General features: G+C 40.5%; 1 protein-coding gene across 6 annotated transcripts in view; it reads right to left on the bottom strand.

The window, feature by feature from the left end:
* The window catches only part of ZNF407 (zinc finger protein 407), a 454530-nt gene that overhangs the window by 275968 nt on the left and 160878 nt on the right, over positions 1-17684 (bottom strand). For 5 of the 6 annotated variants that reach the window (XM_042911180.1, XM_042911184.1, XM_042911183.1 and 2 more), the window contains exon 4: positions 4205-4279. In XM_042911180.1, the coding sequence (XP_042767114.1) occupies positions 4205-4279 (75 nt within the window). Of the gene's footprint in view, positions 1-4200; positions 4280-17684 lie in introns of those variants that run through there. The other variant, XM_042911185.1, reaches the window with a different exon arrangement.

Raw genomic sequence — 17684 nt, 5'->3', positions numbered from 1 at the left:
GCCAGCAGTCATACAGTGTGACCCACAAGTTGGAGAAAGAACACTCCATGGAGATCTAAGGTGGGCATATAGCACAAAGTAAAGTATCTCAGTGTATCCATGAGAATAAGCTACCCATTTCAGTGACAGAAAACAGTATTTACCCCACAGAAAATCACAAGGCACAAACACGAAGAAAGATTCTGGTCCTTCACTAAAGAATCACGTGCCAACTTAGCCCAAGGTAACTTTTAAAAACAGACAATCAAGTGACAATAACGAATTAACCTCATCCTCTTCTGAGAGGAAAAATTTGAGTCTGTTTAAATATATGTCATTCACAGTTTTTATAAAAAGGTATTATTTTCTCATTTAAAAGCAACTTAAGTTTCTAATCAACGCAAACCACTGCCAGCAAAGCTTCAAAGGCAACTCCCTGTGCAAGTATATATGCTTTTCCCAGGACTGTTTCAGTCTGGGATACTTTCATGTTTCAAGAAAAAGAGTGATGTTTTCCATCTAAACTGAAAAGCAGGAAATAATGATGTTTTCATAAAATTTTAACATATAAACATAAAAGTTTATGAGAAGAGGGAGAAAGGAAAGGAGACCAGGTAGACCCCAAAGGCCTACACCATGTCACGTCTGGTCACAATGCGTCACAAGAAATTAGAACCAAGTATCAGAGTTGTGAGCATTTCTACCCCACCATTTAGTCTAGGTAACACCTGGCATGTATAAAAGTGTGGGGGAAAGATTTTACTTAGCAATAAGATCAAAGGTACCATTAAAAGCAAGATGGCTAACCACAATCCCAAGAGTCTGATAAAAGGGGATAGGGCCAACACAAATCTCACAGCTCAAGAATCTGAAGGAGGCCTGGGGGAAACCCATTCACTGGAACAAAAGCACTAATTAGCCCTGAGCCTACCCCTGACCCCCTGCCTCTTCCCGGCTCCTAGGGCCTAAACACCCCCCACAGTCATGTGACGATAATGCTCTATCAGAGACTGAGAACCTGAGTAGAGGCCTACAAAGTGGCTTCACTAAGGTTGTGATGTAGATACCCATTAATAAATCGAAAAAACAGGTACACTTCCTTTGATCAGGAAATTATTTAGCTCTTAGACTGTCTAATGCATGGATCCAATTTAAAATTCTCTGGGTGAAAGTAGCTGGGGGTGCTTAGGAGCCTTCCTGAGATGCTGCCTGGACACCACAAATTCAGAGATTCCCAGTGAGCCCTTTCCCTCCTCCTATAGATCCACACAAGCACTGAACTAGGAAGGCCATCTCCTTCTGTTGTTACATGCGCCTGGCTTTCACAAGAGATAGACTTATTATGGCTGTTTCAGTTGCGTAATTGTGCACAGGCTCGTTTTCTAGATTACTATTAGCAAATTCAAAGAGTCATAAAGATACTTTGGCTTACTATATTAAGAACAGAATTACTTATTTAAAATAGGAAATACTTTAGAATGAATTTGAAAATTAATTGGAATTTATTATTTTGGAACGTGAATCAGATGTAGCTATATTGAGTTCTTGATATTTAAGTGTATGAGACTTCAGAAACACAGTAATAATGTACTACCTTAAAATAAGTTCAGGCAAATTTAGGGACAAAAAACGATGTTCTCACACAGGCCACCACTTCAGGTACTCATGAAGTCAAAACATATATATTTGAAATTATCTAAATTACTGTTGCTAATGACAGTCATGCTGACAAAAATTACTGGTTCATCAAACTACAGTGCAAGTACATGAATTTATTGGTAATAAATTATCATTTTTGCATACATCAGTCAAAGCACAAGGCCTAAATACTTGCAAACAAAATGCATTATTAATTTAATTGTCACAGCCTATTTGGCTAACTTCTATTACTATTTGCTATAATATGCAACGCATAAGAGGGGAGAATCAAATTTAAAACATAAAAAAGTAAGCTGATTATTTTGTCCTGGATAAATTAAAATATAGCAAGCTTGCAAAACTATAGCCAAGGCATTAATGTTTTAAATAGGTAAGAAAAAAAGGTTTAACTCAATTTTGAGAACAGTAATGCCCAAAGTGAGGGTTCAACATGCTGATAAAGAGTTTCTTTGTTTCCTAAAACCATTAACAGCCATCAATTCCCTCGCCAAGGCAGGGAGGAAGGTGGAATGGAAGAAAAGAGCCCTTTGGCACCGACCAGGCTAGATTTTGCTACTTAAACAGGACCTTCCCCAGCTACACACATCTACTGGAAACCGACACTGCCGCTGGGGCCCTGGCTTTCTGACGTCGCATTTCTATGCAGTGAGAGGGAGCACCCCGAAAACACATACCGGAAACAAGTGTTCTGAGACACAGAGGTCTTAATAGAAACAGCAATTCAATGGAAGATGTACAGCTGAGGTGGGGCCTGCACCCTGGACTGCGTAGGGGGTTACGGCCCCAAAGACGGGACGTGCTTTCCCCACCTGAGATTCATTCTCTGATTTTAGGACCAAACCATGTCAGGTAAATGGAAAACCAAATAGCACACCTGGCTTTTCAATTTCTTGTCATGATACATAGGAGGTTTCTACTGCTCTTAAGGGCTTCAAGGATGAAAATATGTGTAAGGTGCCCAATTTTTCATTAGTATGAAACAATATGAACACTTACTTCACCCTTTACAATTCCTCAATAAAAGGCAAAATGATATAATTTGAGTCCAAAACATATACTAGTTATATGGTAGGAAATATTTTCTTTTTACTAATTAAATGACCTAGACTGTTTTCATCATTCGGAATTTATTTTGTGAACAAAATAGCCTCAGTACCTGTATATAAAGATTCTCAATGTGGATAATTAGTACAAGGAAGAACAATGGGATTAGAGTCAGAATAATAACAATTCTAACATGTATTCACTATAAGATATGGAATAAATTATTGCCTATTCCTGAATCTTGGTCCTTAGATCTATAAAACTGGAATAATAATGCACTGCTAATAACATGAGATAATGCATGTAAAAGCAACAAAAACATAGTACTTACAAAAGTTTTGTTTCTACTTTCATAAACACTCAAGAAACATAACTGACAATTCTTGAATTATAATTTAAATAATATAGAATTTTTTGAATTTCAAGAATAATGCATTCGGGAGGTGTTCAACACATACAGTCAGGCTCAAATTAAATCTAATGCTACCAACAGAAGTCCCAGAAACCCAAAGATAAAAAAAAAAAGGAGGCAGGCATACACTCCGTATTTTGAGGCGGTAGTAACGTCCAAACTAAAACACTAAGAAAACGGTATGCCCTCAAAAGAAGTGTCAAGGTAAATTGCTTATAAACACAGAAAATATTGGTAAGAGCATTTTAAATGTTTTAAAAAGGCAATTAAACATTGACAAATAAGGAAGAAGTCCTGGGAGGTCCTGGGCTATAGGACAATCTGCATCATGACTGACATCTTAAAAAAGTATTAAAAACCAAAAGTTTCCAGGAGCAACTACAGATGAGATGCCATCTCGGAGGGTTTGGGGGCAACCTACTGTGTCTGTGAAGGAAGAAGAGAGGGTTTTACTAGCTCTGGGTGAGCTGTACATTGTACAGATTTAAAAATTTCAGAAGTAGCCAAACTCACCTGATAGGTGACATTGTTCTATTTCTGCTCACCTAATATAATTAAGTATATGTGCTGAAGCTAATTATGACACAGTGGCAAGAGAAAAGGCGGCCTGGCAGTTGATGACATAATAATCGTAGTGTTATTTTTCATGACATGGCAACTATAGTATTATTTTGGGGATGACACAAGATGTATTTCTTTTTTAGTGTCAGCAATGTTTAATTACAGTAAGAATTTAAAAATATTATTTTAAAACCTCAAAATAAAAATACAGGAAAAAACAGACCAAGTTTACTTTTACATACTTATTTTAGCCCATTCATACACATGTGCAGAGGTCATCCCCTCTAAATCAACTTTTCTACTGTTTCAAGATTATTTCACAAATTCAAAGTCCCTTAAATCCTTTCAAATATTTTTAGATTAGAATTTTTAAAATTAAAATGACATTAAATTTTGGGGGGAGAATGACATAAAATATATTATTAGACCACAGAGTACCACAAATGCAAACATGATGAACTGACTTGATAAAAATTCTAGAAGGCACTTAAAGCCTAAAATGAAAACATAACTGTATTTGTTAAATTTTAAAAAATGAACAAAAATTACCTTTCTTTGGGGGTGCCAACTCCATGTTTGCCTAGCAGATGAGTATTTAAGTGCTTCTTCATTACAAAAGCAACCCTGAAGAAAGAAATAACAATAATTATAGAATTCAGTCATAACTCTCTACTAAAAATATGTCCAGAAAGTATTTTCAAACAGGCATTTATATATGAATACAACAGGAATGTGCATATTACAGTGGTGTTCTTGGTAAACCAGATGCTTGCATACAGATCAAATATACTGTGATATTTGAAGACCAGAAGAAATAAGTGAATTTAAATTAAATGGTTTGTTTTCTTACTTGAGTGTGTGAACAGGGACAAAAACAATGACTGTAGCTTAGTCACTGTCTTCACCATCAGAAGAAAGATAAAGCAATACCACAACATAACATTCACTGCCCCCTAGTTGATCCCACACTTCAATCATGAAATGAGTTTGAGAAAATGTCATTTTATTAAATATTTAAGGGACTATAAAAGAGGAAATGAATAGCTTCCATGAAGCTTCCTTGAAAACATGGTAATAATTTGAAAAAAGGTTTTTAAAAATGTTATAAATGTTTATTGTGTCTCTGGCACATGCAAAAAAAGAAAAAAAAAATGTGCTTAAGTGCCAAGAAGACGTCAATAACTAAAACAAACAAAAAGTATTACCTGACACACTACCTTATTTCAAACACAAATCAGCTTAATTCAATTTTGATTTCATAAATATGAAATGGACAGGAATCAGCACCCAGTCCATGGAACACTAGTTATCTCCTTCTGAATACAGTACAACATCAATTTAATTACATCGTGTGATTATTTAAAACAATTTAGATCTCATTCAGAAGCATCAGACTAAAATGGTTCTCTTGATAAGCAAAAAAAAAAAAAAAATAATAAATTTAATGTTATAACTTCCAGTGTAAAAGGGCTTGCAAACATTTTTGTTAATTATGTATTACAGCTGTCCTTCATAAAGTTAATTACCAATAGCTGAAAGGCAACAGAATCTATTTGCATATGTACATGAAAGGCATGACATATGCAAAAATATGATTTTAATTAGCATTCTATGATATGAAGGGCTACAAATCAAATTGGCATGTTATAAGATTCTTAACATTAAACACCGAATTCATCTGGACATGTTTGCACAAACGGGCAATGTAAGACTATAACGTACTGCGGCCTTCTGGAAGAGACGTGTCAAAAGCTAAGACTGAAACAATTTCTAAAACTGTGAATGCCTCTTTTGTGTGTGTGTGTGTTTTTTTCCCCCATTTCTGGTCTATTTTGGTTATTTTCCTATAATATTAGGGAACCTCAGTTTTGAGGCTAAAACAATGTATTTGCATTTTTTAAATGACTGTGACTTCATTATTCAAATAATGTATGTGTATACACTGAAAATGACATTCATTCTTTTTTATATGTTAGGTAATAGATATGGACAATACATGCTTTACAACTATAAATAACTGATCACGCTATCAATCATTAAAATGGAAAAATGATTACATGTAAAGAATCAAAGAGTGATGATATTAAATGCTTAGCAAGAATAATGGTACAAGATATTCTATATTTGTTTCTGCTTGATTTGGACAAAATAAATAACATTTTTCATTTCCTTAAAAAAGAATGCAGTAATAACAACAGTCCATTTAAGGCATAACTTCCCTACTGTCCTCTATTTTCCTATAATTAAAAAAACATAAAGCTAATAGCAAAGAGCAAAGGCTAAGAACCCAAAGTTGCAAAGCAAAGCTTATTTACATGACCAAGTATAATTTAAGAGACGTGAGCTTAGAACCACAGTGCAGTTTCTAAATGAAAAAAAATTTTATTAATTAAAATGTTTAAGTTTTAAGACTGGAAACAAAAATATTACCCTGCACAGGGGAGCAAACTAAAGTACACAGCGAGAGAAAGCTTCTACCTAATATAATTTCTCAATTATCTGCTCAATGTAACACTAAATATTTGGAGGAATAACAATTTTTTTATTATGGGAAAAATTTATAATACTAAAATATAGCTCAATTACAGCCAAATGTAAAATGTCCATTCAACTGAAATCTGACTTGACATATAAAGTCTTTAAATTCGGTCTATACAAAGTACAAGTAGCATCAAAGTCTCAGTATCATCCTCAATTAAAAAATGTAACTCAAACATGGCTAAAATAATCTTACCAACTTACATGAACAAAACATTGCAAACAATTTGCGATTACTGAATGTCTTCTAGCTTTCACTGCCATCTTCATAGCACTGCATTAATATCTTTAGCATATTAACTGCTTTGGAAATTTTAAAATCTAGATACCATCAGAAATAAAACAAAAATAGCCACAAATTTGAAAAGTGATACAAGTGAAATGCCTTCTTCCTCATGAATACTTCTGCCTTTTGGCCTCCATCGTGTTTCCCCACATTTACTGATCACTTCCTGTGTAGCGCACGAATATGTCACATCAGACAGAGCTGCGCCTTCACGGAGCTTTCATTCCATCACCTGTAGCCTCCAACAGGATGCACCCAGCCCGCTGCACTCTTGGGGGCACACAGCAAGTCCCGTGCTTGGTAAGGAACAGTTCTAGACAGATGCGATGCACACAGGACAACACTTACGAGTCCTACCTCAGAAAATGTTAACACTAGTGAAACAGAAAAGAACAAGCATCTTGAATACTGATAAGAGGATAAACAAAAAGAAGAAGGAAGATCTGAATTCTATATTGGAATCAAAATTCTATATTGGAGGCTCCAGAACGTGGCTTATGAGGGAAGGAGGCAAGGAACTAGCAGGGGACAGAGCAGGGAACAGCAGGCCACAGAAGGAAGGGCAGCCAGGACAGCTGAGTATGAGCCTAGTGTGGGGTCTGCTCCTGGAGGGGAGGGTAGAGGGGAGGAAGGGGCAAGGGCTGAGCAGGTGGAAGGGCAGGGGAAGGCAGGGGAAGGCAGGATAGGGCAGGGCAGGCCGTGTGGTGTCCCTGAGAGCAACAACCTCACAGGCCAGACAGCCCAGGCTCACACTCCAGTGAGAAAGGAAGCCCAGTCTGAACACTAGTGGGACACGTCTGACTCCCACTCTGATGGATTCCTCTAGCTGCTGGGCGCAGAGTAGACGGAGGGAGGGGACGAGGGCAGGGGCCGCCAGAAGACTCTGGGAGGCACCCAACAAGAGGGGAACCTGCTGGCCTGGAGGTCAAGGGCGAGGTGCACGCTAGAATACACTCGCTGAGGTCGTCCACCTGCAAATGCCTGACAATCTGAAGGAACACCTTGAAATAATAAAAACAGTGTTTTCTATATATGATTGATTTCCAAGTATCTATAATTGCCTGAAATAGCATCACTTAAAATTGCTTTTGATGTCAAAAGAGCAGCACAGTAATAACATTTACATCCTAGCTATAGATTTCTACTTTTCAGTACAAATATTTCTTACTTTAACTTCTAATTTTAAACCGATTTCTCCTACACGATACGTCGACCTAATCACAGCCTCTTCCTTCAGTCCCTTAGGTCGTATCACTGCGGAATGATTTCCACTTCAGAGTCATCAAAGACTATCTGATTGATCTATTTAAGTAAATAAAACAGTGTCATGAATTTGGGGAAAGGGATGTGAAACAGAAACCTAGAGCCACAGCACGCGAGAGCCTCTAACACACAGCAAGTCAGGATGTTTAACGGGGGGCGGGGGGCAGAGGTCAGCTGTGCACAGGCCGTGTTCCTCCCGGCCTCAAGCCAAGACGAGCAGCAGCCGTATGCCTCCTGAGTCTCTGCCATGTTATTTCTGTGTCCCTTGCCTCTCTGACAAGGGCACATGCTCCTCAAAGACAGGCCTGTAGGGTATATAATACCTAACTGTGTGAGAATTTCTGACCATCAGGTCAACGCAGGCCACACAGGTTACAGGAAAGAGGAACGTGTGTGCTTTTCCGCAGTTAAAATCCAAACACATTAACACAGTAGGTCAACAAGAATCTGCAGGACTTGTTAACACACGACTATGAGGCAAGCCCACGTACATCCTCTTTAGGTCTTACTGAGGGATCCGAGTCCCCTACCCAGGTCTCCAGCGGGGCCCCCAACACCCATGCACACACACCCCTAACCACTGCCCAGAACGCAAGCTACACGGAGACGTCTCACAGGTGGTGTCCAGTGTCAACCCCTTCCCAGCACTGCCACCAAGACATGTGACTCTGGACCTGAACTTCTTGGTGTCACTTGCAGTCCAGCATTAATTCACCCTGTAAGCTCAGACATGTGACTTAACAAGGTGCCTTCGGTTTCCTCATATATCAAATAGATGGCAGTGACTGTTCCTACCTAATAAGGATGTGATGGGGAGAACACGATCATTGTTTGCACAGCACAGAGCATGGTGACTCACACATTCTTAACATTATACAAATCTTTGCCACTTTTAGCTCTTAACCACCTTAAACTCAAAGGTTCAAGGCCTAACTACCCCCCTCCCGATAATCGACCTCATTCCCACTGGCCAGCACCTCTCTGTAATCAGGCCACGTTAGCAGGAAGTTAGCCAAGTTAGCAATGTGGTAGGAACCCCACGTTCATAGGAGCTACAATGCAATTCAAAGTGATTCGATTCAAACACGAATTAAAAGGTTCACATCTTTTAATACCATCAGTAAGCACCGGGGACTCCAAAGTAAACAGCACTCAGGGCTACACATGGAACAGACAGGAGAGGAGCAAGCAATGACGAAGAATGTTTAGGTGCAATCGCCAAGATCGCGAGCAGAGACCACAGAGAGCGGGAGCCACTCCGAGGTTCCAAAGAGGCCTCGGAGCACAACAGTTAAACGGGTCAAGGCGTGCAGATTCCAGGCCCACGGACCAGGACACGCAATGGGGAAAGAGGTAACACAGAAAGGTCGAGAAAGATTGCTAGAGAATTAGGTACCAATCTGAGATAACAAAGGAAAAAAAAAAAAAAAAAACAGCAGAGTTCTAAATCACGAAGCATCCTATGAGTCATGCCAAAAGCTTTAGATTTTATCCAGATTCTCAACATTTGCCAAATATCCTGCAGATGACTGTTCTGCAGGATGGTCATAGGGATGTTTCCGAAAGGGGAGGGCTGGAGGGCGGGGTGTGAAGCCTCACCAGGCAACACTGAGTTGGGAGAGTCAGACACTGCAGCCTCCCAGTCGGAAGGAGCCTGTGAGCACGGAGGCCCAAGAAAGGGAGGGGAGATGTGTGCAGCTCTCTCTGAACCTACTGGACGGCTACATATTTTTGTCATAAAGATGAACGAACATCTGTTAGAACTCTGTCTTCAGGACACGATTAAGAAAATGCTGCTGTAGAGTCTGAGGAACACTGAAACAGGACATGAACATGACCGGATGTACACTTCAAAAGGCACGGGTTTTGCAGTCAGCAATGAGAGCAGGGCCTACTCTACCACTTACCATGGGAGTGGAGCCCACACATTTCTTTTTTTTAATCACGCTAATCCTCTCCTTCCTACTTTGTAGCGTGGGGGCAGAAATCCATATCTCAGAAAGTTTTAAAAATGAGATAACAGGGGTGCCTGGGTGGTTCAGTGGGTTAAGCGTCTGACTTCAGCTCAGGTCATGATCTCACAGTCCATGAGTTCGAGCCCCGCGTCGGGCTCTCTGCTGACAGCTGGAGCCTGGAGCCTGCTTTGGATTCTGTCTCTCTCTCTCTCTCTCTCTCTCTGCCCCTCCCTGCTCATGCTCTGTCTCTCTCTGTCTCAAAAATAAATAAAACCATTAAAAAATAAAATAAATACAATAAAATAGGAAAATTATCCTGGACTATGTAGGTGGACTCAAGGCAATCACAAGTGTCCTTTAAAAGTGGAAGAGGAAGGCAGAAGAAAGGAGGCAGAGAGAGAGATAGAACTACGAGACCGGGACCAGAGACGAGCTGCACTGCAGGCTCTGAAGGTGGAAGAAGCCGGACCATTAGCCGAAGAATGCAGGTGATTCTATTGGGGGACATATGACCATCTTCTTCCCCCACAACGGTCTCTTGGTGGCGGCAGTGTTCATTAGTTAATCTTACCTATCACAATCATTATAATAAGGGTTGCAAAATGACAATGTCCTAATTCTATCATTTCTTCTACATTTATTAGAATGACATTCTTCTAGAAAGAACTTCACCATTTTCACCTGCCTCACTGTCTCATGCTCTCCTCCTTGCTCCCTTCCAAGAACATTTTAAATGGACTTTTGTGTTTTCACTTTTATGTCATGTTTCACAATCAATTACCATAATTATGCTTTGTGATTCTCACACTGTCCCAAAATTAGCCAATGGAGGCCCTTTGAAGCTAGCTACTAAGTCCTTTTGACATCACTCCTCTTGGTGCCTGAGCATTTCCTTATTTTCCAGCGTGAGATGTTCCAGGCTCACCATGTCTTTTCCCTGACTGGACTCAGCCCCAGTTTCTTATAGTAAGGAGTGGTATTTACAAAGCAAGATCTAGGTGCTACCTATGATGACTGCTACTGGGACATCACTAAATCCAAGCTCCTCTGGGGCACAAAACTAGGAAATAAATAAGTAAAGGAGCGTCTGAGCAGCTCAGTTGGTACAGCGTCAGACTCTTGCTTTCGGCTCAGGTCATGATCTTACAGTTTGCTGGTTCAAGCCCTGTATCGGGCTCTGTGCTGGCAGTACAGAGCCTGCTTGGGATTCTCTCTCTCTCTGTCTCTCTCTCTCTCTCTCTCTCTCTCTCTCATTCTCTCTGCCCCTCCCACATGTCCCGTGTGTGTGTGTGTGTGTGTGTGTGTGTGTGTGTGTCAAAATACATAAATAAAACTTTAAGAATAAATAAATAAGTAAGTAAACACACAAAGAAATATGGTGGGTATACTTCCTGATGGCCAGGAAAGGAAATATACAGAGGATCTCAAATATAACGCTACTCTTAGGTAATGAGTATTCACTACAACAACTGAATGTATCCTTTCATTTTCTAAAATACTGTATGTTTTCAAGTGGCATACAAGCATGTTTTATATAAAAAAAATCACAGTATATACAGAGAAAGAAGCAGCTTTTACTGTGAACCCTCCAAGTGGAAACGTGCTGATCATGACTACTTCCTGAAATCTCCAATTACGTGCTTCTTGCACAAGTTCTCAACCATCCCTGAACGCTCCCTGCTTCCCACTATTGTCAACTCTTGTCCTTCCTCTTACCTTCACGGGATGACATTACCATTCTTACTTCGAATTACTTCATACTAATTCCTTTCTGGGCACCAAGCGTAACCCCGTTGTGGATGAGTCTGAAATACGTACCTCCACCATGGCCTTTCCTGCGGCATGTTTTCCTTCTCTGAACTGACAATACCTTCAAGCAGGCCTGACCCCAGTCATGACCTTCCCTCACTAACGGTCTCTCCAAACTTCCCTGATTCCAGCACCTGTACCACGTGCCCAATTCAATAATCATATCCTCATGTTCATGAATCATCTGTTGTTTGGGTCACAACTGTTCCCTATCAAGACATTACATACTTCTCTCATTCTCCTATGATTGCACTAGAACAAGCCGTGTTAGAGTGTGAAAGCATCAAGGTGCTCTCCATCACAACTCACCCCGTATTCGACCATCACATCATCTGTCCCTAAATATGTTCATACTGCACCTCAGTCATAAACATTTTATGATTCCCTACTGAACTGAATAAAGCACCAAGCCTTAAGCGAGCAAATATCAGTCTTCAATAGTCATCTGAACCAGTTATCCCAATTTTTGGAATATACCCTCAAGAAAGAATTGGAAATGAAGGGAAAAAAGCTGCACTCCAACTGAAAAATAAAAAGACCCTAAATGCTCAATAGTAATGGCATGATTATATTAGGATATTATGCACCAATTAAAAGTACAGAAAATTTCTCAAGGCATATTAGATTAAAAAAGACAAAAACATTACGTACAATGTAATCCCATGTGTGTATATAAACGCACATGTATTTTTGTACTCTAGCATAAAAACATACAAACACAGACGTGAAGCAAATACAAGTCAAATTCACTTAACATGAGATTTAGTTTTAGATTATTTACATTCTTTGCTTTTCTACAATCAGTAAAATTTTTAATAGTGAAAAATAACATGCTGCTTTATACTTTACACGGCACACTCGTGTCCCCTCAGCGCCTTGTCACAACCGACTGCATGAGCAGCACAGCCGCCACCAGGGTGACCGGAGCGAGCACGGACCGGGGCTCCCAGAAGGGAAGTGACTTTGACTTTTACAAGAAAATGTGGCAAAGAAGCTAAAGACGTAAAATCAAGATTCACACCTCCTGGCCTTGACACAGAGCTCTTTCTGCCTTTCTGTGCCTCCTGCGAAAGGAAGATTATGCCTCGTGAAGACAAGAAAAAAAAGAAAAAGAAATGCTACAGAAATAGAAGTATTCACAAAGAATATCATTATAGCATATTAAATACTGTTCTAAATGAACAGGACTCTTTAGAAACTAATGAGTGAAAAATCAAGTAGTTGATATAGGATAGAAGTTTTAGTTTTTCATTTTTTTAATTCAGAGATTAGGAAAGTACTTATAATATTTAAGAAGAATACACTTATCCTGTGGTGAAGATAAAAACTAAAAATTAATGACCAGTGAAACAGGTCAGATAAAACAATAAACACAACGCAATCAGTTAACAAAAATAATTATGCTTAGAGATAAACATAAAGATGCCAAGCGTTATTAAAACACTGGCCAGTGGGGTTAGAGCACATTGGTTTTATTATGAACAAAATCAAGATAAAATAGATATTTTGCTCTCAAAGTATCAAAAACCAAGATCATGGTATGGCTGTTTCTAAAATGTAAAATATGCTGCACAAAGTAAATCAACACTTAACTGAAGTATTAAAACTTCATTAGCGTAACATTTAAATGAAATATGTTCTGGGCACCTGGGTGGCTCTGTTGGTTGAGCGTCCGACTTCAGCTCAGGTCATGATCTCGTGGTTTGTGAGTTCGAGCCCCGCACTGGGCTCTGTGCTGACAGCTCAGAGCCTGGAGCCTGCTTCGGATTCTGTGTCTCCCTGTCTCTCTGCCCCTCCCATGCTCATGCTCTGTCTCTCTCTCTCAATAATAAACATTTTTTAAAAATTTAAATGAAATATGTTCTATATCATCCTAAACGTATTTGTAAACAGGTTCCCATTTATTATTTTAAACATGACTTCACATAAGAGTTTTTTCCATCCACTTCTCTGGCCTATTAATTAGCATATTAACTTAAATGAACACACAAAAAAACTTGAAGTTTCTCAAAGGAATTCAAATCTATCAAAAACTTTATGTGGCAAATGAAGAAAAAAAATCTATGATTACATGAGATTTGTTTATTCCAAAGCTCAGAAGTTATTGGGTGTTAACACTTGAAAACTACAGTTCTCGGGGTGCCTGGGTGACTCAGTCGGCTAAGCATCTGACTTCAGCTCAGGTCATGATCTCAGGGTTCGTGAGTTCGAGCCCCGCGTTGGGCTCTGTGCTGACAGCTCAGAGCCTCGAGGCTGCTTCCGATTCTGTCTCCCTCTGTCTCTGCCTCTCCCCTGCTCACACTCTGTCTCTCTCTCTCTCAAAATTAAATCAACATTTAAAAAATTGTAAAGGAAAGAAAAGAAAACTACAGTTCTCAAGCTCTGTTACCAGATCATTCATTGCTAGGCCAAACCACTTATGTCTATCGGGATTTCTCAAGTATCTTACAATACCATTTCTTGAAATACCAATGCCCCTTTGGTTATAATCATCCCACAGAACCCAGAACTTCCACATTTGAAATCTGCCCTTGCAATTTTACATAAAACCACTTCCTCCAAAAACAAATTATCGACATCCCCAAATTTAAAATGACCAAATGTCCTTTAATATTCAAAAATTCTAATTATTATTTTCCTGAAGAAACAAAACTTAACAAAACTTTTGTTTATTCATAAAAACCAAAAACTCTTCTATGTGTCACACCTCTCCTGAAAGTAAGCTTTGTGTGCACAAAAGCAGCAGTGAGCTCTTAGATATAATGCAATGTTAGCTACGGCAATCAGACATATTCTTCCAAGAAACCGGGAGGTAGTGCCATAAACCCACAAACTCTCACACATGCCCACAGGGCATTGCCCACGCTCTATAGGGGAGGACAGGGAGATATCCAGAGACCCAGCACTCCTCCTTCTCAAGAGGTAATTGTTAAGGGGTCCTATAAGAATATCACTATTAGTATTGTCAGAATTATAAGTGTTACACCTTTCCAAGAACGTTAAATGTAGATTTTCCAGTATTAACCACATTCTTAATAGTAACAAAAGCCATCTCCTATTAGGTTTTTTGTTTTATTTGTAGGGAGGGAAATTACCAAGCTCTGTTCTGAGTGCTTTACATATATGTAACTTACTGAACCTCACTTTTAACAACCCATGCACATACTGTAAAAGTCGGCCCCCACAAGGCTGCACAGCCAGTGAGTGGCCTTCGGCATTTGAGCCCACGCTGTCTGATCAGAGCCCACACACTGCACTCGAGTACCACTGCTTCTCTCCGTCTTACAAATTAAAATTCATATATATTACTCTTCAGTTCTTGTGTCTGCATTTTTTAACTAAAAAGTCACTTGCCAAAATAAGTAAGGAAATCAAGGACAAAGTGTATTTGGTTTCTAAGTTTATGAAACAACACAGGCAGCAGCACAGAATCACTTGCTGAAATTGCGAGTGAAAACCCTGGGTCTAATCTAGGCTCTGCAGTGAGGAGTGATGTGGCCCTGGCTCAGTTAATAACAATGACACACAGGACACAATGACGTTACGACACTTACATTGTCTCAAAGACTACTATGAATTTAGTAAAACAACTGTATTAGTGGTAAGTTATAGAATAAGGATTGCCATAATTGATGAAATGACAATTAGAAGGGAATCAAAATAAACAATGCTAGATGGGTTCAGGATGGTTACAGGGAGGGAGGGAGGGAGGGAGGGAGGGAGGGAGGGAGGGAAGGAAGGAAGGAAGGAAGGAAGGAAGGAAGGAAGAAGAAGGGGGAAAGGATGATGGGTGGGAGAGAGAAGGAAGAAAGGAGGAAGGAAGGAGGGCAGGGAAGGAGGAAGGGTAGGAGAAGTGGGGAAGGGAGGGAGGGACGAAGGGAAGAGATGGGGAGGGAGGGAGAGAGGAAGGGAGGAGGGGAAAAAGGGTGGAAGAGAGGGAGGAAGGGGGAGGGAGGAATAAGGGTGGAGAAATGGAGGGAGGGAGGAAAGAAGGGAGGGAGGAAAGGTGGTAGAGAAGGAGGGAGGGAAGAAGAAGTAAGGGTGGAAGAAAGGGAGGAAGGGAGGGAGGGAGAAGGGGAGGAAGGGTGGAAGGAAGGGGGAAGGGAAGAAGGGGGAAATAGGAAGGAAAGGAGGGAGGGAGGGAGAAGGGGGAGCAAGGAGGAAGGGTGAAAGAAAGGAAGGCAGCAAGGGAGGTGGGAAGGAAGAGGGAGGGAGAAAGGGGGGAATAGGAAGGGAGGAGGGGAGAGAGGAAGTGGGGAGACAGGGAAGGAGAAGGCGAGGAAGGGTGGAGGAGCTGGAGGAAGGGAGGGACAGGGAGGAAGGAAGGGGGACATAGGAAGGAAGGGAGGGAAGGAAGAAGGGAAAGAAGGGTGTGACAAGAAGATACTGACCACAAGCCACCCTCACTGAAAAGTTTCCCAACGATTTCAACACACAACCCTTGGCCTGGAGCTGCCTCAACCCTTCTGAAGGTGGCAAAGCAGTGGTGGGGCCTTCTGTTACTGTTAGGTATTACCCTAGAAATGGCAAGTGGTAACACGGTCAAGGGAAATTAAAATTCGTACAGCACGCTGGGGAAAGTGCGGAGCAAGGCCCCGAGCGCAACAGACCTGGGGCTGAGTCCAGCCGGGCCATGGCGGAGGACACCAGCTCACCCTGGCCGTGAAGACTGCGTGGCAGGCGGTGTGGCAGGGCTTCCTGGGGTGCTGAGAGCCCAGGGACCATTCGGGAATTGTTGGCCGACATCGTGGCAATGACAAAAATTAGGACTCCTCCTCAGAACAGGAGGAAGAGGAGGACACAGGACACGCACCGGGCTTCGCACTTGCACACGAGACTCTGAGTCCCAGTTTCGCCCTTCCCGAACAAGAAGACCTCCCTCACTGGGCTAAACGAGTTTGAAAACCACACGCTAACACAAATTACCATTTTGTTGACAGAACACTGTAGGCCAAGTAGAGCGGCGAATGTTTGCCTGGATTCTTCAGATACATAGTATTACTAACCTCAATTTCCAAATAAGAATATTGGGGCATAGTGGAATGAAACAAAACAACGGTTAGAGTAAAAGCTATCTATATGCAGTATATAGAAGCCTATACAGTAAAGTGTCGGAATATTGCAAGAAATGCACTAAGGTCTCGATATATGATTGCTATTAATAAATTAAGAGTCTCTTCCTACCCAAGCATATAATCCTGGTATTGTCCTTATTGATTAAATGTGCAAAAGCTAAAATACATCAGGGTGTTGATGTCGAGGAATAAAACACCAATCGATAAATCCACCAAACAAGTATTTCCACTTGTATATGTAATTTGTCCTCAAATTTCTTCCATGATGATGTTTTATGTAAATCTATAATACAATAACAGGAAATGAAGCGGATGTCAGTGGAGGAGTGGCGACCAGCCCCTGGTTCCAGTTCCGCAAGGGAACTGAAGGGCCGGGCCCACAGGGACCAGAAGACAGTTGACTCGAAGTTCCATTTGAGATCTCCTATTCCCTAAGACATACTCTGGTCATTTGCAGTAGAGAACTCACCAGTACACAGTGCTGACCTATCCAACACCACCATTTCCAAGGTGCCTTAGTACAGGCACTTCTGATATCATGGTAATTTGGGGGTAGAGGGGTGCTTTTCAATTACTGCTTTTAAAATATTATTTGGGGGGCGCCTGGGTGGCTCAGTCGGTTAAGCGGCCGACTTCGCTCAGGTCATGATCTCGCGGTCCGTGAGTTCGAGCCCCGCGTCGGGCTCCGTGCTGACCACTCAGAGCCTGGAGCCTGTTTCAGATTCTGTGTCTCCCTCTCTCTGACCCTCCCCCATTCATGCTCTGTCTCTCTCTGTCTCAAAAATAAATAAACGTTAAAAAATAAAATAAAATAAAATAAAATAAAATAAAATAAAATAAAATAAAATAAAATAAAATAAAATAAAATAAAATATTATTTGGTAAACAAGAATACTTAAGTTGCAATTGACATGAAAATTAGTAGAAACTGGCCATACACATTTAGTATGTTTATGGAAACCAAAATATATTGCACTGTGTATAAATAAGAGCCAGAAATTGAGATTTTAAAATGATACAATCTACTTTTAAACTAATTTGGCATGAACACACCATTATGAGATACACACAGATAAGGGGTAATCTGTATCTTGTATCAAGGC

This window comes from Panthera leo, chromosome D3 (assembly GCF_018350215.1).
Source record: "Panthera leo isolate Ple1 chromosome D3, P.leo_Ple1_pat1.1, whole genome shotgun sequence".
NCBI lineage: Eukaryota > Metazoa > Chordata > Mammalia > Carnivora > Felidae > Panthera > Panthera leo.
Note: the sequence above shows the minus strand (reverse complement) of the source record. Positions and strands in the feature narration are given on the sequence as shown.